This window comes from Bufo bufo, chromosome 10 (genome assembly GCF_905171765.1).
Source record: "Bufo bufo chromosome 10, aBufBuf1.1, whole genome shotgun sequence".
NCBI lineage: Eukaryota > Metazoa > Chordata > Amphibia > Anura > Bufonidae > Bufo > Bufo bufo.
In genome coordinates this window covers 99945727-99970108 of record NC_053398.1, presented here as the reverse complement: position 1 = coordinate 99970108, position 24382 = coordinate 99945727, and the positions used below count along the sequence as shown (strand labels likewise).

The window sequence follows — 24382 nt, the reverse complement described above, 5'->3', positions numbered from 1 at the left end:
ATTTGGAAAGACTGCCTCAATATGCTAATGGGAAAAAAACATTAAAAAAGGAAAAAAGAAGAGCAAATATTTCCATTTTAATAAACTTGACAATGTACTTGACAATGGCTTTAGAAGAACTCCTGTCAGATTCCCTTTCCATGTGTAGGGGTTTAGTTTTTGTTTCTCATGCTGGGAGGCAATGATCCTTTCATTTTCAGCAAAAACCTCACATGTATCAATAAATCTCCTGGGAAAAGATTAATCTCAGCTAATTCCTGTTGGCAAATCTCTTTCTGTAGAAAGGTTTAGTCTACTTCCTTTAGGCAGAAACAGATCTTGTATAACTTGTCTCATTTTAAGCTCCAGATCCGCATTGTCCCTTCCAGGGCTCTCGTGGCCTTTCTAGTTTCAGCTTTCAATCAAGTCGAATATTTTTATTCTCAGCAATGTATACGCCAGCAAAATAACAACTCCTGGTTAGAAAATGCGTATTATGTGCAGTATGCACAGCTGTTGTACTGGAATTGGAAGTGACAGCATGCCATTTTGGGGGAAACAACTGGGGTGGGTGCTCCAGATGGTGTTTGCCAAGGTGGAACACAAACAAGCCATGGTAGAGCAGGGTATTTAGATACAGGGTGAGGACCGTAAACTAAACCTTTCCCTGGAGTTAACAAAAGCCTACCTATGACTCTGGCTACATGTATGAAAACGAGTGCAGGCTGGATGTGTTATCTATAGAAAACAATAAAATTCCAACTTTTATTCGAAGAGGGTTTTAAAATACCAGCAACCTTACTATGAGCAACACTTCAAGTTCTTATCTGCACCAGTCTTCATACATAATGTGTAATATGTCAACAGATTCCTCCTGTACCTAAAACTTTTCACCTTTAACATACTGCCCCTAATCCCCCATGAATGCCCCCTACATTGGAGCACAGTTGCACAAAGCTGGTCAGACACATTCAATAGCTGTTAATTAAAGAGGACCTTTCATGGGTCCAAACATTATAAACTATCAGGATACGTAGGGCATAGTTCAGGGATCTAACTGCACTTACTATTTCTTCTGGGCGCCGCTCCGTTCGCCCGCTGTGGCCCCCGTTGTATTCTCCCGCCTGGTATGCTAATTAATAGCATCGGAGAAATGAGGAGGAGACGGAGTCTTTCTCCGCGGGCGTCTCCTTCTCCCTGGCTGTAGATCTGTCCAATCGCGGCAGAGAGCGTCGCTGCCAGAGAGAAGGTGAGTTTTTTTTCTCCCTGGCTGTGATGCTCTCCGCTGCAATTGGACCGCGTTACAGTCAGGGAGAAGGAGACGCCCGCGGAGAAAGACTCAGTCTCCTCCTCATTGCTCCGATGCTAAAATTAGCATACCAAGCGGGAGAATACAACGGGGACCACAGCGGGCGAATGGAGCGGCGCCCAGAAAAAATAGTAAGTGCAGTTATATCCCTGCACTATGCCCTACGTATCCATAAACAGGGGATACGTAGGGCATAGTGCAGGGATATAACTGCACTTACTATTTTTTCTGGGCGCCGCTCTATTCGCCCGCTGTGGTCCCCGTTGTATTCTCCCGCCTGGTATGCTAATTTTAGCATCGGAGCAATGAGGAGGAGACTTCGTTTATAATGTTTGGACCCATGAAAGGTCCTCTTTAACCACAAAAATCATTTGGCTGACAGCCATCTCTCCCGTCTCCCTCCCAGGTTCTTTATACACATTTGGCTTGGCGAATATGTCTGTGTATGCTGTGGAGAGAGTACTGTGACATCACTGTCTTTATTATCTCTGTACTGTGACATCACTGTCTTTATTATCTCTGTACTGTGACATCACAGTGTTTATTATCCCTGTACTATGACATCACCGTGTTTATTATCTCTGTACTGTGACATCACCGTGTTTATTATCCCTGTATGTGGGACAGTGTCAAAAGCCTTACTAAAATCTAGATATGCGATGTCTACTGCACCTCCACCGTCTATTATTTTATTCACCCAGTCAAAAAAATCTATAAGATTTGTTTGACATGATCTCCCTGAAGTAAACCCATGTTGTTTTTCATCTTGCAATCCATGGGATTTTAGATGTTCCACAATCCTATCCTTTAATAGGGTTTCCATTAATTTGCCTACTATTGATGTCAGACTCACTGGTCTATAGTTGCTCGATTCCTCCCTACTACCTTTCTTGTGAATGGGCACGACATTAGCCAATTTCCAATCTTCCGGGACGACTCCTGTTACTAATGATTGGTAAACTTATCAATAAACTGCAGTCATTGAGCATGGACTCCCATATTGTTGAGTGTATTAGGCAGTGGCTGAGTGACAGACAACAGAGGGTGGTAGTCAATGGAGAACATTCAAAACAAGGTCATGTTACCAGTGGGGTTCCACAGGGATCTGTACTGGGACCGATTTTGTTTAATATCTTCATAAGTGATATTGCAAAAGGCCTCGCTGGTAAGGTTTGTCTTTTTGCTGATGACACAAAGATAGGTAACAGGGTTGATGTTCCTGGAGGGAAACGCCAAATGGAAAAGGATTTAGGAAAACTAGAAGAATGGTCAGAACTCTGGCAACTGAAATTTATGTGGATAAGTGCAAAATAATGCACCTGGGGCGTAAAAACCCAAGGGCAGAATATAGAATATTTGACACAGTCCTGACCTCAGTATCTGAGGAAAGGGATTTAGGAGTAATCATTTCAGAAGACTTAAAGGTGGGAAGACAATGTAATAGAGCAGCACGAAATGCCAGGGGAATGCTTGGATGTATAGGGAGAGGTATAAGCAGTAGAAAGAGTGAAGTGCTTATGCCGCTGTACAGAACACTGGTGAGACCTCACTTGGAGAATTGTGCGCAGTACTGGAGACCATATCTCCAGAAGGATATAGATACTCTAGAGAGAGTTCAGAGAAGAGCTACTAAACTAGTACATGGATTGCAGGATAAAACTTACCAGGAAAGGTTAAAGGACCTTAATATGTATAGCTTGGAAGAAAGAAGAGACAGAGGGGATATGATAGAAACTTTTAAATACATAAAGGGAATCAACTCGGTAAAGGAAGAGAGCATATTTAAAAGAAGAAAAACTACCACAAGAGGACACAGTTTTAAATTAGAGGGGCAAAGGTTTAAAAGTAATATAAGGAAGTATTACTTTACTGAGAGAGTAGTGGATGCATGGAATAGCCTTCCTGCAGAAGTGGTAGCTGCAAATACAGTGAAGGAGTTTAAGCATGCATGGGATAAGCATAAGGCTATCCTTCATATAAGATAGGGCCAGGGGCTATCCATAGTATTCAGATATATTGGGCAGACTAGATGGGCCAAATGGTTCTTATCTGCCGACACATTCTATGTTTCTATGTTTCTGTACTGTGACATCCCTGTGTTTATTAATCTGTACTGTGACATCACTGTGTTTATTATCTCTGTACTGTGACATCACCGTGTTTATTATCCCTGTACTGTGACATCACAGTGTTTATTATCTCTGTACTGTGACATCACCATGTTTATTATCTCTGTACTGTGACATCACCATGTTTATTATCTCTGTACTGTGACATCTCTGTGATTATTATCTCTGTACTGTGACATCACTGTGTTGATTATCTCAGTACTGTGACATTACCGTGTTTATTATCCCTGTACTGTGACATCACCGTGTTCATTATCCCTGTACTATGACATCACCGTGTTTATTATCCCTGTACTATGACATCACCGTGTTTATTATCTCTGTACTGTGACATCACTGTTTATTATCCCTGTACTGTGACATCACCGTGTTTATTATCTCTGTACTGTGACATTACTGTGTTTATTATCTCAGTACTGTGACATCACTGTGTTGATTATCTCAGTACTGTGACATTACCGTGTTTATTATCTCAGTACTGTCACATCACCATGTTTATTATCCTGCACTGTAACATCACTGTGTTTATTATCTCTATACAGTATGGCCGGACTAGAGGGTGTAGCCTGGGGGGAGGCCGGCATGATGCAGGTGGGGCGTCAGCGAACCCCTGCCAGGTCAGGATTGGGGGGTTCGAAAGTGGGAGGTGGAGTAAGGAAGGGGGAGCCTTTAAATAGGGGTGCCGGGAGAGAGGTGGCAGCCATTTTAGGAAAAGTTAGGGCAGACAGGGAGATTATATTAAGCAGCTCCCACCCTCCGTCCCCAAATTCTTGTTTCTAGTCGTTTTTATTATTGTCTGGGGGTTGGAGGAGGTTGTTTTTGTTTTCCAGGTCACAGCAGACGGGAGTACAAGTTTACAGTCACGGCAGTCTAGACGGCGGGAGGTCCTCGGAGTTGGTGGAATAACAGGTTATGGAGGATGGGAGGGCTCCATGGTTGGGGCTGGACTCCTATGGTTGGTATTTGCGGGGCTGGGGTTTTAGAACCATCAGTGGTGCCTCCGAGCTGGCGCTCATCGGCTGGGGCAAAAGATGGAGTACCCCACGGTTTGAGGTTTTGGATATTAAACATTTTGGGGCTTCGAGGACCTCCCTCGTCATTAATAGGTTTTATATGTTATACATATGTTGGGGGGAGAATGTTGTCATATGCCGTTACATATAGGTTGGTTATTATATATTTTCAAGGAAAGTTTTAATTTATGTATTAATAAACGGCTGCTGTGGCCAAATTCATTCCAACCTGGTGTATGTGTCGTTATTTGGGGGTATGATGGGGGGTGGGGGGTCGGTTTGTGAGGGAGCACGATAGTACATACCAGCGTCATGTGACATCACCGTGTTTATTATCCTGTACTGTGACATCACTGTGTTTATTATCCTGTACTGTGACAACACTGTTTATTATCACTGTACTGTGACATCACTGTGTTTATTATCTCTGTACTGTGACATCACTGTGTTTATTATCTCTGTACTGTGACATCACTGTGTTTATTATCTCTGTACTGTGACATCACTGTGTTTATTATCTCTGTACTGTGACATCACTGTGTTTATTATCTCTGTACTGTGACATCACAGTGTTTATTATCTCTGTACTGTGACATCACAGTGTTTATTATCTCTGTACTGTGACATCACTGTGTTTATTATCTCTGTACTGTGACATCACTGTGTTTATTATCTCTGTACTGTGACATCACTGTGTTTATTATCTCTGTACTGTGACATCACTGGGTTTATTATCTCTGTACTGTGACATCACTGTGTTTATTATCTCTACTGTGACATCACTGTGTTTATTATCTCTGTACTGTGACATCACTGTGTTTATTATCTCTACTGTGACATCACTGTGTTTATTATCTCTGTACTGTGACATCACCATGTTTATTATCTCTACTGTGACATCACTGTGTTTATTATCTCTGTACTGTGACATCACTGTGTTTATTATCTCTGTACTGTGACATCACCGTGTTTATTATCCCTGTACTGTGACATCACTGTATTTATTATCTCTGTACTGTGACATCACTGTGCTTGTTATCTCTACTGTGACATCACTGTGTTTATTATCTCTGTACTGTGACATCACTGTGTTTATTATCTCTGTACTGTGACATCACTGTGTTTATTATCTCTGTACTGTGACATCACTGTGCTTGTTATCTCTACTGTGACATCACTGTGTTTCATATTTAGATTCTGTGACATCACAGTTTTTTTCTCTCCCTATATATGATTCCGTATTTGTTATCCCTGTTCTGTGTCATCATTGTTTGTTGTTTCTGTTTTGTGAGGTCCTTTTTTTCTTTTGTTTTATCCCTTTACAGAGAAATTATTATATTATCTGTTTTGTGACTCTTCTGTTTTCGTTAAACTTCATTCTCCTTGTGTTATCATTTGGTACTTATTATCCCTGCTATTTGAATTTGGTGTAATATGTGTATTTACAGATTTTGCATCTGCACTAATTATCAAGCTTCACTGCACATTGTTATTATACTTACCAATGTTTCAGTTGGTAAAATTGGGGCATGTAGGTCCTACCCCTAGAAATGCCCCAAACCCACCTGGGAACACCCACCTACGGGCAGGGTTTGCGTTAGCCCTAAACTTTTTTCGTCCCGGGACATCACAAATTTGCCGGGATTGTCTCTGAAAATCAGGGACAGTTCCGCCAAATTTGGGACAATTGACAACTATGAAGTGAGATTGCAATATTTTTGGGGACTTTTTGAAATAGTAACATTTCTTGAATCTGTTGTACACCTACTCAATTGCGGCAATTAGCCACTGGGGTTTCGGCACACGTGGCTGCTGGTATGTGTGACCCTACACTTCCAGGAAGTCTAGGTCTCAATAGTAAATGACATGACTGTGTGACAATACATCTACGTGGCCATTTTAAGAAGGGGAATAGCGCCACATTTGTATTTCACTGAGCGGATATAGAATTTCAGGGGAGCCCATGTATAATTTGTAACGGCCAGTGTTGTAGAAGTATGTGACAACTCATCGATAGAAGAGCAAGCTCAACGTGATGGACACCAGAAAAATAGGATCCAAATAGATTTTATGGACATCAATTAACCTGAGGTCACGTCGCGCAATTTATTCTCTACCATCTAGCAGCAGAATGAATCTTGTGTCCGATGTAAAATGGACGGTAGATGAGCACTGAAGGTATTCAGCCATGCAACATTTCTGTTTCTGTGAAATGAGATTTTACAGATCACAGAGGCGAGTGTATGCAGCTAGAAATGTCAGTCCATCTTTGTAAAAGGATGATATTTAACCTTACAGTAATGGCTTTTATGTATTTTACATTGTAGTCCCTGCTGTTTACACAGAACCGCATATTAAAGAAGCGCTCTGACAAACTTTTCTTCTTCACATATAATTCTAACTCCAGTAATAATCTAGAAGTATATTTGCAGGAGTCATTATGATCTGACACGAGAGGCTGATAAGGCTGGGGGTCCGTATAATCTGATATAAGAGGCTGATAATGCTGGGGGTCCGTATAATCTGATATGAGAGGCTGATAATGCTGGGGGTCCGTATAATCTGACACGAGAGGCTGATCGTGCTGGGGGTCAGTATAATCTGATATGAGGGGCTGATAATGCTGGGGGTCAGTATAATCTGATATGGAAGGCTGATCATGCTGGGGGTCCGTATAATCTGATATTAGAGGCTGATAGTGCTGGAGGTCCGTATAATCTGAAATTAGAGGCCGATAGTGCTGGGGGTCCGGATAATCTGACACGAGAGGCTGATCGTGCTGGGGGTCAGTATAATCTGATATGAGAGGCTGATAATGCTGGGGGTCCGTATAATCTGACACGAGAGGCTGATAGTGCTGGGGGTCCGTATAATCTGATATTAGAGGCTGATAATGCTGGGGGTCAGTATAATCTGATATGAGAGGCTGATAGTGCTGGGGGTCCGTATAATCTGATATTAGAGGCTGATAATGCTGGGGGTCCGTATAATCTGATATTAGAGGCTGATAATGCTGTGGTCACTTATTATTAATGTGGGGCACATGGTGTTATTACTTTTAGTACCTTCATCTGAGTTCGAGATTTTTTTTTTTACAGTATAAATGAATTTCTGAAGTTATAATAAAAAGTGAAAAGTTATAATGAAAAGTGAAAAGTTATAATGAAAAGCCAATACATTCTAATACTGTACGGAGCTCCGTACAGTATTAGAACTAAGTTTTATGCGAATCAGATGAAACATCCGAAGTCGATTCGCTTATCTCTACTCATTACCTATACAGAGGATGTCATCAGTAAAAAAAAATCTCAGAAAACCCATTTAATGACCCAAACTCACTGCATCATAGGGAGTTCGGCAAATTTTAAGGGTCCATTCACCCGGCCGGCACCCCCCATAGAACTGCTTATACTTGTCCGCAATTGCGGACAAGAATAGGACATGTTCTATTTTTTCTGAAGCCGCGGACACTGTGTGCTGTCTGCATCCATTCCTGCCCCATAGAGAATGAATAGGTCCGCACCCGTTCCGCAATTTGCGGAACGGATGCGGACCCATTCTAGGAATGTGTGAATGGACCCTTAACCTGCTGTTGGTCCTGGATGGACTCCAGAATACAGATGCGCGAGGTCAGCCTTATACTCAGCACTGTACTGTATAATATTACATATCAGAGCTCAAAACATTACAAAGCACAAAACATACATATTTATAGTAACCCAAACAAAACAGGAAATGCATCTACAATTAAAAACCAAAAACTAATAATGATTCTTATTTATATTAATAACATTGTAATGATAATAATTATAATAACGGACAGTCTCATCTTCGAAAAGGTTTGTAATGTTCAGCAGGATAAGCACACTATTTTTCTGAGAACTGAGCGAGCCACTGAATTGAAGCTCGGTTCTTGCCAGTCCCCCTGTAGCCCATCTGTATGGGTTGCATGTTAAATGAGCTGTAATTAGAGCTAATTTGTAATTAGTGGCCTGCCAGCTGCAGCTTTTTCTCCAAAAAGTGGAGAAAACACATATCTTCTGTGGGTATATTTGACTGCTAATAGCCAGTGTGAGATGGCGATTTCGGACACAGGCTGCTCTGGCTTGTGGCCAGGGCCGGCGCCACCCATAAGCAAAGTACGCCACCGCGTAGAGCGCACTCCTGCTGGGGGCGCCGCTCTGGCCAGGCTTAGCATTAGGACCTTTTTATCCGGCCCGCAGCGCCGCCTCCTAGCTAATTTATTCACTTCACTTGCCGCTGAGGTAAATGCAGAGAAGCGCCGTAATCTCGCACAGGCGCACTGGATACAGTAGCCTGCGCCCGGGCCGTGCGGACTACTGGCAGAGGCATCGTCGAGCAAAGTGCGCATGCGCCATCTTCGGCACACCTCGCTCGACGATGTCTCTGCCAGTAGTCATCACGGGCGTAGACTACTGTATCCAGTGCGCCTGTGCGAGATTACGGCGCTTCTCTGCATTTACCTCAGCGGCAAGTGAAGTAAATAAATTAGCTAGGAGGCGGCGCTGGGCGGGGAGGGGATCTGTGGATGACACTTGTGGGGATCTGTGGATGACACTTGTGGGGATCTGTGGATGTGACACTTGTGGGGATCTGTGGATGTGACACTTGTGGGGATCTGTGGATGTGACACTTTTGGGGATCTGTGGATGTGACACTTTTGGGGATCTGTGGATGTGACACTTTTGGGGATCTGTGGATGTGACACTTTTGGGGATCTGTGGATGTGACACTTGTAGGGATCTGTGGATGACACTTGTGGGGATCTGTGGATGTGACACTTGTGGGGATCTGTGGATGTGACACTTGTAGGGATCTGTGGATGACACTTGTGGGGATCTGTGGATGTGACACTTGTAGGGATCTGTGGATGTGACACTTGTGGGGATCTGTGGATGTGACACTTGTGGGGATCTGTGGATGTGACACTTGTGGGGATCTGTGGATGACACTTGTGGGGATCTGTGGATGACATGGTATGTAGCTGGAGAGAGAAAACGTGGCCTTACCACAATGAAGGGTACAGTCTGTATAAATAGGTGGGTGACCAAAAAAGGGGCGGGTCAAAGGGTGTGGTCAATAGGCGGAGTCAAGGGGGGCAGCAAAATTAGCTTTTGCCTAGGGTGGCAAAAATCCTTGCACCAGTCCTGCTTGTGGCATGCTTCCTTGATGGAGTCACTGGGCTCTACTGGGATAAGGCTAGTTTCACATGGACGACGTCTCCATCCAGGTGCTGGCCAAGTTCAGAATAGAAGACTGAAGACTGACCCATTCAATTAGGGCGAGCTCACATCACCGTTTATTTTCCGTTCTTCTGATCCCTTTTAGGTCAAAATTAGTACAATGCAATAATAAATAAAAAATTGCCCCCAAAGGTGTACATAGCCTTTAAAGGCTGGATTTTGTGAATAGAGCTGAGGACATGGGTTGCTAGATGGCCGCTAGCACCCAGTCCCCATAGCTCTGTGTGCTTTTATTGTCTAAAAAAAAAGATTTGACAGATATGCAGATGAGTCCAGCGTGAAGGAGCCCAGCACCGCCCCGCATCCTCCGAATCTCCTCCTTGCTCCCCGACGTCACAGAGCTATAGAGCCGTAATCTCGCGATGCCAGAGCTAGTGCATGCGCAGTTCGTTCCCTGAGGCTGATGCCCGCACAGGGAAGGAACACTATGCCGACACTGCGCATGCGATAGCTCGCGCATCGCGAGATTACGGCGCTTTAGCTCTGTGACGTCGGGGAGCAAGGAGGAGATTCGGAGGATCCAGGGCGGTGCTGGGCTTATCCTCAGCTCTATTCACAAAATCCAGGTGACAGGTTCCCTTTAAGTCTGTATTACACACGCCAATTGCGCAAGCGATTGTCCGGGGGGCAAGGAGCGGATCTCCTCTGCAGGATGGGCAGGGGCGATCATTATGCCATCGCTCCGTAGCGATCGTTATGCCATTGCTTGTCCCCATGTTGTCTAATGGTTTGCCAACGTCAGAGAGCGTAATTAATTAGACAGCACAATCTGCTGCCGGCAAAAGATTTTTATTGTGCTTAAAAATCACAATTGCCCGATGAACGATCATTTGCTCATGCATGGGACACACTGCCAGATGATCGCTAACGAAAACGAAAAATCGGCAGGTGTAGTACAGCCTTTAGGCCCCTTTCACACGAGCCAGTTTTACGCGCGGGTGCAATGCGTGACATGAACGCATAGCACCCGCACTGAATCCTGACCCATTCATTTTAATGTGTCTGTGTACATGAGCGCTTTTGTTTTTCACGCATTATGTTCTATTTTCTGCGTTTTGAAAAACCCATTGCATGCGGAAGCAAGTGCGGGTGCGATGCGTTTTTCACTGATGGTTGCTAGGAGATGTTGTTTGTAAACCTTCAGTTTTTTTATCACACGCGTGAAAAACGCATCAAAACGCATTGCACCCGCGCGGAAAAAACTGAACAACTGAACTCAATTGCAGACAAAACTGACTGAACTTGCTTGCAAAATGGTGCGAGTTTCACTGAACGCAACCGGAACTAATCCGCCACGCTCGTGTGAAATTGGCCTTACTCACTTCTCCTCGTTGAGAGCACAGGCACACTTGGACAAGATAAATGTGCATGTGTAAAGGTGGGAAAAGTTTCCGTTCTCTGGCGGTGGCTTATCTCTTGTGAGAACAAAAGATCGGGCATTTTGAAATTCCCCGTGCCCAATTTCTCTTACCCCGGACACATACTACCATGCACATAAAATAGTCTGCTCTTATGTGTAGGGCTCATGCACATGGCAGCGTTATGAAGTTTATGTGTCACTGTTGCTTTATGCATGAGCCCTTCCCTTAGCCCTTCCCATTTTTGCCGTCTGGATCCGCAAAACAGGGATACCGGTCGCGTGCATTCCTCATTTTACGGAACGTCCAACCCTATGATAGAAATGCCTATTCTTGTCCGCAATTGAGGTCAAGAATAGGACATGTTCTGTCCTTTTTGTGGGGCCGTGGAATGGAAGTACGGATGTGTGCTGTCCGCATCTTTTGCAGGCCCATTGAAATGAATGGGCCCGCATCCGTTCCTCAAAATTGCGGAACGGGTGCTGTCTCAAATATACGGTCGTGTGAATGGGCCCTTAGACTGTAATAAAATACTAATAAAGCAGTTTAAACGGCTCCGATCATGAAGACACATCTATGCATACGCACAGACACACAAATAAGGCCATATTTATAGCTCGTCAGACTCCAGCATTGTGTGCTTTCCTGGCAGACTGCAGTAATTACAAGCAGAGATCCTGGACGGAACATGAAAACCAAAGGCTAAAACACATCCAAAACCCGTTTCCATGAACACTTCTTCCAAACAACTAATTTCTATGTGCCCCTCCCTCACCCCTGTGTAATTATATAGTAAATTATTACCTTCTAAACTGACCAGCTGCTTTTAGTTACCTCTTGTTTTTGACTTAAGGAATATTGAAAGACACAAAGGACATTATACTTAAAAGAACAAACACTGACTGGGTCCTCTAAAAACAGCAAAAAGACACTTGTACATATAAAACCCTGCCTGGTTCTCATCGGCCACAGAGTTAAGCCGAGTTCACACGAACGTGTGTGACCCGTGCCTGTGAAGCGGCCCGCAAATAGCGAGCTGCAATGCTCGATCGCCGGCCGTAGGTCAGCCGCATCGGATCGCGGACCCATTCACTTTAATGGGTCCGCGATCCGGCCGTTCCGCTAAAAGATAGGACTTGTTCTATCTTTTAGCGAAACGGAAGTACGGGACGTAACCCCACGGAGGCACTCCGTAGTGCTTCCGAGGGGTCCCGTCCCGTGCGGCCGTTCCGCGATTCCGGATTAGCGGACCCATTGAAGTGAATGGGTCCGCATCCGTGATGCGGAATTCACACGGAACTGTGGCCGTGTATTGCGGCCCGCGATTTGCGGGCCGCAATACGGCCACAGATCACACACGTTCGTGTGAACTTAGCCTTAAGCCGGCCATACACATTCAATGGACATCGACCGAATAATCATTTAGTCGACAGCTATCTCTCCCAACTCCCCATACACATATCTGCTCAGTGCGGCCAAGCGTCTATGTGTATTTAATGGGCAGAAGGGAGAAAACCGCTGCCAGACAAATCTGGTGGCTTATGCCGTTCCTGAGTACAGGGGGTATCTGCAAATGGTTTGTTATGTTATATATATTTAATGTAATGTACAACCAGCATGACCTGGTATGGTATCTTGGAATCAGTGGTCTGGTCCTGATTCCTGTCTAGAGGAAAAGTTATAGTCTAGTGAGTGAGGAGAGAGGAAGCAAACTCATGTGCACCTTCTCCTTAGGTTTCAGGATTCAGAGACTAACAGATCTCTGTGAAAGTTACTGCTTCAGCTACATCAAGAAAGAGAGAAAGATAGAAGAAGGAGACAAGAACTTAGAATCTGCATGGCCAAGCATAGGAGTCAGTAAAGTAGCCTGCAACTACAGCTATACAGAATTTACTGCTTGTGAGGGATTACAGTTAAGGCATCCATCACACTTAATTTCTGGCCACACGTGTCACAAAGACCTGGATTCTGCAGTGGACACTACAGCCACAATTGCCAGATTACAGTTACCAGCCAGAGAGACTGTAGCAAGATAGCTTACCAAGAGTACCATTATTTACACAAGACCACTTAGGACAGTGATTGGCTGCAGCAGTCAGCAAAACAAAGCCCAGCAGGGAGGATGGAGCAGCACTGCTGATACGGAGGGGGTTCACACAGTGAGCAAAACTTATTTTTATTATTTTAACAGCGCCTCTGCCTAAGGCTACTTTTACACTAGCGTTTTTACTGGATCTGGCAGGGTTCATCAAACACGCTTCCGTTACTGATAATAGAACCATCTGCATCTGTAATGAACGGATCCGGTTGTATTATCTTTAACATTGCCAAGACGGATCCGTCATGAACTCCATTGAAAGTCAACGGGGGATGGACCAGTTTTCTATCGTGGCAGACTGTGTCAGAGAAAACAGATCCGTCCCCATTGACTTGCATTGGGGGTCATGCCGGATCCGTCTTGCTCTGCATTCCAGGATGGAAAGAAAACTACAACATGCTGCGGTTTGCTCTCCGGTATGGGAACGGAGCGGAATGCATTTTGGAGCACTCCGTTCTGTTCAGTTCAGTTTTATCCCCATTTACAATAAATGGGGACAAAACTGAAGCGTTTTTTTCCGGTATTGATCCCCTATGACGGATCTCAATACCGGAAAACTAAAACGTTAGTGTTAAAGTAGCCTTAAAAAAAATCTGACAACCCGTTTGAATGACAGAATGCCTTGTTAGGTAGTGCCATATGGTCATTCCTCATACTGCTAAATAACGCATTTGCCATGGGGTCATGTTCCCAGGAGAAAGCAGTTTGTAGGCCAGCTCCTGTTTTCAGCTATGGCGTGATAATTACAGTGGAGCAGCACTCATATGACAGCAGCTCCTGCCGTAATCCATGAAGGCAGATCTATTTGCAGGAACAGAAAGGTACCGTCATTTTAATTTTTTTCTGCTTTTTAAATATTGGAATATATTTTAATAATTTGTGCAGTGTTGTATGTACTCCATTCTACGGGATGCTGAAAATGTAGCGTTCTGGAATAAAATAAGAATGTGTATTGGGTGCATAATGTTTCAGTTATGGAAATACATTCAAGATGGGCTTATTTTTTGGGATGTGGGAATGAGCTTCACAATGGGTAAGCATTGTGTGGATGCAGCTATGTGCTTCGTCAGCTTCTAATATAATTCCTGTTTTATTCACGTGTACTTCATAAAGGCATTGCATGTTACAGAGTATTATTTCTATTATATCTTAGCTAACAATAGAACATTTTTGCTCTGTGGCCAAACTTTACATGACTATCAGATGGAGGGCCTCTGGCTCAAGAGCGTAGTCCAGGGGCGTTGCTAGGGTCTCAAAAGATCAACGGCCCAAGCCCCAATAAATATTGCCCAATTCTCGAAGTCAATCAATCACCCTCCCCCCAACCCCTACCCCTGCAAACACTAGCACTGAAGACATTTTACTGTACTTGCTATACAGCAGCTCATACCTTTAACATCCAGGGCCTCCCAGGTGACGTCTCCTCTGATGTAGACCTTCTCTGTCATCATCTTCTCCATTCGGTCCGGACAACTTTTCCCAGCCGCACCTCGTATCTGCAGAGTGTGAAACACGGACATCTTAGCTTCCTCACTTTTCTCTACCCCCAAATACTATCCTGAAGATAAATGAGTGCCCCCCCATAGTAATAGTACTCCTCATAGTCCCACCAATGGTAATTCCCTTCTAGAATACCCTCATTAGTAATACTGGCCCCTACAGTGCCCCCAACAGTGATAGTGCTCCCCAAGAGTGCCTCCATTAGTAGAAGAGCCCTCCAGTATTAATAATGTCCTTACAGAGCCCCTAGTAGAAATAAGACCCCTATTGTTATCCCAGTGGTAATAAAGCTCTCTACAGACCCCTCAGTAGTAATAAGGCCCCCATAATGCTCGCAATAGAAATGATGTGGATCTATAAGTCCCTCCTATAGAGCCCCCAGTAGTAATAGGAACGCTTAATGTCCCCTGGATTTAAAATGTCCCCACAGTGCCCCCAGTATTTATAATACTCCCTACTGTTATACTGCTCACCCTGAAGTGCCCCAGTATTTATATAGTCCCCTACTGTTATAATGCCCACACAGTTCACCCATTATTTATATTGCCCCCTACTGTTATAATGCTCGCCTTGAAGCGCCCCCAGTATTTATAATGCCCCTTGCAGTGCCCCCTGTAGTTATATTCCTCCGTTTACTGTCCTCAGAAATTATAACTCCTCAGCCCCTCCACCATACACTATCTCTCCAGCCCCCTCCAATATACAGTCCAATGTAAATAACATCCCTCTCTATCTACAGCCCATTCCAAAATACAGTCCCATGTAAATAACATCACCCCCTCCCCAGCCACCTTCAACGTACAGTCCCATGTAAATAACATCACCCCTCAATATTCAGTCCCATATAAATACCATCACTCCCCCCCCCCCCGTCCCACGTAAATAACTTCAGCCCTAACATACAGTCCCAGTTGAATAACTACAACTACCAGCATTGCTCTGCCTCTCCCTTCACTTACCTCTCCTCATGTAGCAGACCTCACCACAGCTTCTTCCCAGGACTTCTCTTCATTGCTGTGCCATCCTCTCCTGTACTGGTCACATGATGGTGACATCATCCCAGGTCCTTTTCAGCTACTGCATTTAGAACTGATCACATGGACTGTGATGTCATCACAGGTCCTTCAGCTCTTGCAAGGCATTAGATTTAATTGTATTGCCATCCTGAGGACGGCAATACAGTTATATCTAACAGGCAGACAGGACATTCGGGGCCTGGGACAAAACATCAGGGGACCAGGCCCCGAAAGTTTTAACCTAGCAACGCCCCTGGTGTAGTCCCTCAGGAACAAGCACACCAGAGGTAATCCCATCAAAACCTACATAGGGCAGGTTCTTGTCAACCTGTACAACCCCTCTAAGACTGGGCTGCAGACAGGGTTTTGCAGTCTGAATGACTCCATGTTTATTTATCTGGACTATCATGGACATGCAAAGATAAAAATTAAAATTGCCTGGAGGAGGTTTTTGGCATTGAGCTTCGAAAGGATAAACAAACCTGGAAGCGAAGTAATCACAATAGGAAAAACAAAACCACAAGGCCTTGAGCCTCATTCACACATCAGTGTTTCACGGACGTGTGCTGTACATGTTCTCCACTGACAGCACACGTCCCTATTTATTTTAATGTGTGTATTCACACATCAGTGTTTTAGCACGGTCCGTGGGTCAGTGTTTTTAGCACGGATGCATGCTCTATTCTGTCCATGTTCACGGATCCATCATGCCCATTATAGTCTATGGGTCCGTGAAAACTACAGATGCCAACCATGTTGCATCCGTGTTTCACGGATCATTAAGAAGAGATTCTTGAAAAAAAATAATTCAGCTGTTCAGTGTCAGTGAAACACGGATGCAACACGGATAGCAAAAAACGGACACACAGACCAAACACGGATCCTTTACGGATGCATCACTGACCACCTGCTCATGGATTTGAGCACAGACACGGACGTGTGAATGAGGCTTTATTCACACGTCAGTGTTTTGGTCAGTGATTTCCATCGGTGATTGTGAGCCAAAACTAGGAGTGGAGCCTCCACAGACATAAGGAATAAGGGGAAAGAGCTGCACCTGTTCTGTGTGGCTCATAATCACTAATGGACATCACTGACCGAACACTGACTGTGAATAAGGCTACATGCACACGAACGTTGGTTGTTTCCGTGTTTTTTGCGCATAGGTTGCGGACCCATTCATTTCAAGGGGGTCCACAAAAAATGCGGACAGCACACGGTGTGCTGTCCGCATCAGTATGTCTGTTCTGTAGCCCCGCAAAAAAATTTTAACATATCCTATTCTTGTCCATTTTAGGCATTGTTACAATGGATCTGCGGGGAAAAAAACGGATGGCATACGGATGTCATCTGTTTTTTTTTTTTGCGGATCCGCAATTTGCCGACCGCAAAACACATACGTTCATGTGCATGTAGCCTAAGGCCTACAGCAAATGAAACATCTCAGCAATGCTGATGTTCATGAGAGAGTGGGGCAGTGATATGAATGACAAGTCCGCAAAGTACTTGTACCGGAAGAAGGAAATTATCTCTAGTGCCCCCTATTGGGAGTAGCTGGCCTAAAGGTCCATGTCTGACCTGTTTACAGGCTTCTTAACATGACTTGAGTGTAAGCCAAACCAGAATCTTCTCCGTAAGAAAAAGAGACCAGATTTTAGCTTGACTTATACTCATCATTGTACTAAGCCTGTTAAAAGGTCTGACACTGACTTATAAGGCATCACCGTCAATAGGTGGCACAACAGAGACAGTGGGATACATTTATCAAAACTGGTGTAAAATAGAACTGGCTTAGTTGCCCATAGCAACCAATCAGATTCCATGTTTTATTTTTCAGAGCTCCTTTGCAAAATGAGAGGTGAAATGTAATTGGTTGCTATGGCCAACTAAGCCAGTTCTACTTTACACCAGTTTGATAAATGACCCCAGTGTTTCTTCTTCTCGGAGTTCTTCTTCAGGGAGCATTGCCTGGACTATTAGACTACCCATGCCAACTTGGTTGTCTCTAAAAGAAAAAGCTTTATTACTAATGTTGATCGAGCACCATAGTGCTCGGGAGCTCCTGGGGTAAGGACATTTGGACGCTGTGCTGGGACACGGAAGTGGATGTGGTCGCTGATGGTGCTTGCAAAGGTCCAGGTGCAGTGCGGGAGGCATCTGGGCCTGCGTCTTGGACAGGGGATTGGCCGGCACGAAACACCGGAGAAGAGGAGGCAGTGGTGTGAGCCGCAGACACAGATTGTGGACCCATTGTGGAGTTATTGGCAACTGTGTCTCATCATCATCCACCTCATTAAACAGTAATTGCCTTTCCCCACCGTCATCTTCTTGTGACTGTGGATGCTCAAGAGTTTGGGAATCAGGGGACAAGATCTGTCCCTCTTCAAGCGTGCTTGGCGAGAGGGCCAAATCAAGGAATGGCGAAGAAAAGAGGTCCTCGGAATATCCGAGTGTGGGATCACTTGTTTGGCCAGACTCTCTATGGTGGGAGGAAGGAGTATCAAGACTGGACTTGGTGGAAGACAGGGTGGTGCTTAACTGACTGGAAGCATTATCTGCTGCAATCCAACCAACCATCTGGTCGCACTGGTCTGACTTCGAAGTGGTGTCCTGCGCCGCCCTGCAAACTGGGACATGAAGCTAGGTATCGTGGATGACAGTTTTTTTGTGCTCTGGCAGCGGGCACAGTTTCAACGAGCCCAGGGCCACGGCCTCTGCATGCACCATCAGCATCACGGCCACTTCCCCGTCCCTTACAGCTCGCCTTTTTTATTTTAACTGTGATATATGCTTGAAAGTATGTCACACGTACAGTAGCCTAGGATTTGGAAGTGTATGCGCAATTTTTTTTTAAAAGGTATTTGGTATGTGGAAACGTCACAAAGGAGATATCCCGCAGATAATGTCAATGCTGTCATCAGCAGCTAATAAAAAATTACAGGGAATGTTACAGGTATTTAGGATGATGAAACGTTATACAGGAAAGGTACCACCGGTAATGTCAATGTCCGCAGCGTCTACGGAAAAAGTACACTGTATGTCACAGATAAAAATTTTAGGCGCACAGTTTACACAGGAGATGTGGCGCTGGTAATGTCACTGTCCGCAGCAGACACCTTCTATTGAAAAAGTACACTGGATATCACAGATATTTTTGGGATGCACACACTTTACACAGGAGATGTTGAACAGATAATTTAACTGTCCGCAGCGGACACCGTCTACGGAAAAAGTACACTGGATGTCACTGATATTTTAGGGATGCGCACACTTTACACAGGAGATGTGGCGCGGATAATTTAACTGTCCACAGCGGCCTATTAGACGCTATTTAGCACAGGATGCGTTAAAAACATACACTCACCTAAAGAATTATTAGGAACACCTGTTCTATTTCTCATTAATGCAATTATCTAGTCAACCAATCACATGGCAGTTGCTTCAATGCATTTAGGGGTGTGGTCCTGGTCAAGACAATCTCCTGAACTCCAAACTGAATGTCAGAATGGGAAAGAAAGGTGATTTAAGCAATTTTGAGCGTGGCATGGTTGTTGGTGCCAGACGGGCCGGTCTGAGTATTTCACAATCTGCTCAGTTACTGGGATTTTCAAGCAAAACCATTTCTAGGGTTTACAAAGAGTGGTGTGAAAAGGGAAAAACATCCAGTATGTGGCAGTCCTGTGGGCAAAAATGCCTTGTGGATGCTAGAGGTCAGAGGAGAATGGGCCGACTGATTCAAGCTGATAGAAGAGCAACGTTGACTGAAATAACCACTCGTTACAACCGAGGTATGCAGCAAAGCATTTGTGAAGCCACAACAAGCACAACCTTGAGGCGGATGGGCTACAACAGCAGAAGACCCCACCGGGTACCACTCATCTCCACTACAAATAGATAAAAGAGGCTACAATTTGCACGAGCTCACCAAAATTGGACTGTTGAAGACTGGAAAAATGTTGCCTGGTCTGATGAGTCTCGATTTCTGTTGAGACATTCAAATGGTAGAGTCCGAATTTGGCGTAAACAGAATGAGAACATGTATCCATCCTCTGATGGCTACTTCCAGCAGGATAATGTACCATGTCACAAAGCTCGAATCATTTCAAATTGGTTTCTTGAACATGACAATGAGTTCACTGTACTAAAATGGCCACCACAGTCACCAGATCTCAACCCAATAGAGCATCTTTGGGATGTGGTGGAACGGGAGCTTCGTGCCCTGGATGTGCATCCCTCAAATCTCCATCAACTGCAAGATGCTATCCTATCAATATGGGCCAACATTTCTAAAGAATGCTATCAGCACCTTGTTGAATTAATGCCACGTAGAATTAAGGCAGTTCTGAAGGCAAAAGGGGTTACAACACCGTATTAGTATGGTGTTCCTAATAATTATTTAGGTGAGTGTATATTGCTGCTGTCACACACAATAGTCCTTAAAAGGACTTTTGGGTCTCTGAAAAGTTTTTGTAATAAAAATCTTCCAATAACACTCCCTACACTGTCTTTCCCTTCCTATGCTCACCTCTCCTTGACTAAAACTGAGCCGAACACGTGTTATCGGGTGCTTTATAGCACCTGATGACGCGTTCTGGCAAGCCAATCACTGTAATGCCAGTAGCCAACATGGCTACGGTATCACAGTGCTTGCCAGTATCTCCCTGCACGTTTATTGGCTGCATAGCAGCCAAGAAACGTGCGTGGAGGAGACTCGAGCATTGCGCTCGAGCATATGCGGTACTCAGCCGAGTACCGCCAAGTGCCAAGCATCGAGATGCTCAAGCCGAACAGGTGTTCGGCCGAGCCTGCTCGATTATCACTATTTATTACCCCAGACACAAGTTACAGGCCTGGTAGACACATCTTCAGCATTCATCTTTATGTTCTTTGAAGGATACTAGTAGTTTAGAAGTTGGTAGCTACTGGGCGTGTACAAAAACAGATTGAAAGGGGTTGTCACTTCAAATGGCATTTATCATGTAGACAAAGTTAGTACAAGCAACTTACAAGAGGCCGGTGTTCCGTGATATTTCCCTACCCGTGAAATTTCTCTACCCTCGTCACTTCCTGTTGTGACGCGGTCACACCGGACATGGCGTTCCCAGCTTTGGAAGGAGGTGTGCCGCGCCGCGCAGGTAACTGATATACGTGGTCCTTGTGACCTGGATACGTCTTTTTTATGTGCTGTAATATTTTTATAAAACTTCACTTTTATTTATTTATTATTATTAAAACAGCTATTTAGACATTATAGACTCTAAAAATTCTCAGTGATAGACTGGCTGGTTAATTGTTTCACTCTTTCACCATTTATTGTCTATATTTCTTTCCAGCAGAAAGTTGAGGGTTAATATGTTGTAGTGACTTCGGCTGTGTGTGCGCTCCGGCTGGCAGTCACGGTTCCAACCTCCTCTTATGCTGTTTCTCTCCTTTATTTACTGGAGGTAGATATATTGTGTTCACTCCAGCCGCTGGAGCGCTACGAGAGCCGCGCAGGCAAACAATGACGGGGTAGGGAAATTTCACACCAGAGTTGGGGAGAAGGGGCCACCTAACGCGCTTGCGCCTTATCTCTCAGCTGGCTCCAGATGATCAGACACCGCGCGTGCGCAGTGAATAGTAGGGAGATTTAACAGAACAAAAGGCTATCAGATCTCCCTACCCCCACAGTGGGCAGGCGCGGTTATCGGATGGATGTTCGGTATAAAAGATCTCTCTGTCGGCTGGTGCGCACGCGCTGTGTATCCCGACAGGAGTAGTTAGCCGCGCTTGCGCACTGGCTTGTAATTTTTCCATACCCTCTAACCACTGCTGAGGCTGCCGGCGCATGCGCAGTGTCGGCCAGTGCATTAGGTGGCCCTTCTTCCCATCTCTGGTGTGAAATTTCCGTTGTTGTGTGCCTGCACGGCGCGGCACACCTCCTTCCAAAGCTGGGAACATCATGTCAGGTGCGGCCGCGTCACAACAGGAAGTGACGAGGGTAGGGAAATTTCATGGGTATGGGAAATATCACAGAACACCGGCATGCTATAGTGTGCAAGCACGATTACCACTGCTGGATTGCAGGGAAATAAGCAGTATACAATGTGATGGAAAAATTAATCCAGCCAGCAAAGGAGACAATATGGATAATAACAATACATTAGGAAGTGATAATGCTGAAGTGAGACAACCCCTTTAAGTGTCTGATTAGTAAATTGCATGGAAAAATTGTCAGTCACTGTGTACAAATTAACAAGACCAAGCACTAGCATAGCTTTAGGTTCGGTGTGGCTGATTTTTTTTTTTTTTACAAACATACATTCATCCCCTTCAGGCAGGAGATTATCAGGCTGCGGTTCTATCAAAGCTCATTCCTGATGGATCAATAGCTAATGGATATCATTCAGTCGTGCTGTGTAGAACTGATCCCATTAGAGACATTGTGGCAGAGCGGTATACACAGAAGAACCACTGTCTATATTTTTATATGCTTTAGAATTGGTACACAGAAAGCAGACGATGAATTTCATGGTAAATTATGGGAAGGACAACTTCAGAATTGAAGCATTAGAGATGCTTCATCTAAGTAAAGCTGCTTGAAAAAAAAATACAAAATTCATAGAGAATGATTTGCGCCGTACCTTTCCTGGAGGCTTTCTGAGTTCTCCTCCTCCTCGCATATCCATGGATGGTGGCACTTGATAAATTTCTTGAGATGGGGCCATTGATGGTGGCACCTGGTAAATATCTTGTCCTGTCCCTGCAGAAGGTGGAACTTGATAAATGTCCTGAGACTGAGGTGGGCTGGTGGATCCTACTGGCACCTGGTAGAGCTCCTGTGATGGATTCATGGATGGAGGAACCTGATATATGTCTTGAACTTGACTTGTGAACTGATGTTGGGGTAGCTGGTTCGGATACAAAGTAGGCTGCTTAGAAGGAGTTGTTTGACCAGGGTGCTGTGACCCCTGAGGGGCCTGGTAATGTGTTTGCTGTCCTTTGGGTGGGGCTGGAACCAAGTAAACACTATCTGCACTCTGGCTCTGGTAAGATGAGTGCATTGGGGTGTACTGATTTGTGGAAAGAACATTGTAGACACTTTGATTGTTATAAGGCAAAGGGGTTTGAGGTGGCTGCTGCTGGGCCTGTGGTTGAGGTTTCTGTTGGCTCTGGTCACTTCCTTGTTTCTTGTCATACATTCCCACCAAAATTTTCAGCCTGTTTCCAGGGACAATTCCTTGTCTTCCATGCAGAGAACAAAGCCACCAGCCTTCTAGACCTTGGGTGTTACGTTCTAGCACCGTCATGATATCCCCCTTCCTAAAGGACAACTCGTCTGGTGACTCCGCAACATTGTCATACAGAGCTTTGGCCAATACATTCTGCAAAACACATAGATACAACAACATTAATGACAATGTTTTTGGGACAATTCCTTAATTGACCAAATTGGTTCATACCAGTGGTCTTCAACCTCTGAATATCCAGCTGTGGTAAAACTATAACTCACAGCATGCAATGAGAACCACAGGCTGAGAGTTGTAATTGTGCCAGAGCTAAAACTTTCAGTATAGACACTGGTTTATATGATTATATTATGTACATACTGTAAGCAGTCTTCTAATTTTTAGAATTAGAGAAAACCCAACATAGAGAAAACACACAGAAATACACTTTATGCCTAATATACTGTAACATATCTGTATGTAATGTTGTAAGCAGCAGTGAGTTAAATACCGGTAAGCATTTTAATTATGTAGAAGGCAATGTGTGCAGTCTTCCCTTCCCACATAAATGAATGTATCTGCAAAACAAATATTAAAATGGCTCTGAAACCCGGAGGAGTAATGTAACTTTGTGAAATATTAATAGTTTAGCAGACTCTAGTCAAGGAATGTGAAGTATCTCGCAACGGAGACAGAGAGGTCAGAGTGCTCAAGTTCAAAGCTACTAGTGCTAATCTCTCTGTTCATGAAGGGAGAGGGGAAATATTCCCACCAACCAAAAGGGACACTAGTTAACAAACCACTACATTCCACCCAACAGTTGTGGTTCTTCCAATGATCCGCCCATGGGAACAAATACAAAGCAACGAAAGTCTCCAAAAAATCACAACACAGAACACACAACAGCCCTAATACAGTATATACAGTTGAAACTAGAAGTTTACATATACTATACAAAAAGACACATATGCATGTTTTTCTCAATATCTGACATGAGATCAGAATAAACATTTCCAGTTTTTGGCCAGTTAGGCTTACCATAATTATTATTATTTGACAAATGCCAAAATAATGAGAGAGAGAATGTTTTAAGGCACTTTTATTACTTTCTGCAAATTCGAAAGTTTACATACATTTCATTAATACATACATTTCATTAATATTTGGTACCATTGCCCTTAAACTGTATGACTTGGGTCAAACATTTTGGATATCCTTCCACAAGCTTCTCACAATAGTTGGTCGGAATTTGGGCCCATTCCTCCTGACAAAACTGGTGTAACTGAGCCATGTTTGTTGGTGGCCTTGCTCACACCTACCTTTTCAGCTTTGCCCATAAATTTCCAATAGGATTGAGGTCAGGGCTTTGTGACGGCCACTCCAAAACATTGACTTTGTTATTTTTAAGCCACTTTGTGACCAGTTTGGCAGTATGCTTTGGGTCATTGTCCATTTGGTAGACCCATTTCCCTCCAGACTTCCTGGCTGATGTCTTGAGATGTTGCTTC

At 44.3% G+C, this 24382-nt stretch overlaps 1 protein-coding gene across 1 annotated transcript in view; it reads right to left on the bottom strand.

Moving 5' to 3' along the window:
• The window catches only part of BCAR1 (BCAR1 scaffold protein, Cas family member), a 138104-nt gene that overhangs the window by 49516 nt on the left and 64206 nt on the right, over positions 1 to 24382 (bottom strand). The window contains exon 2 of the mRNA XM_040409274.1: positions 22290 to 23030. Within this exon, the coding sequence (XP_040265208.1) occupies positions 22290 to 23030 (741 nt within the window). The remainder of the gene's footprint in view (positions 1 to 22289; positions 23031 to 24382) is intronic.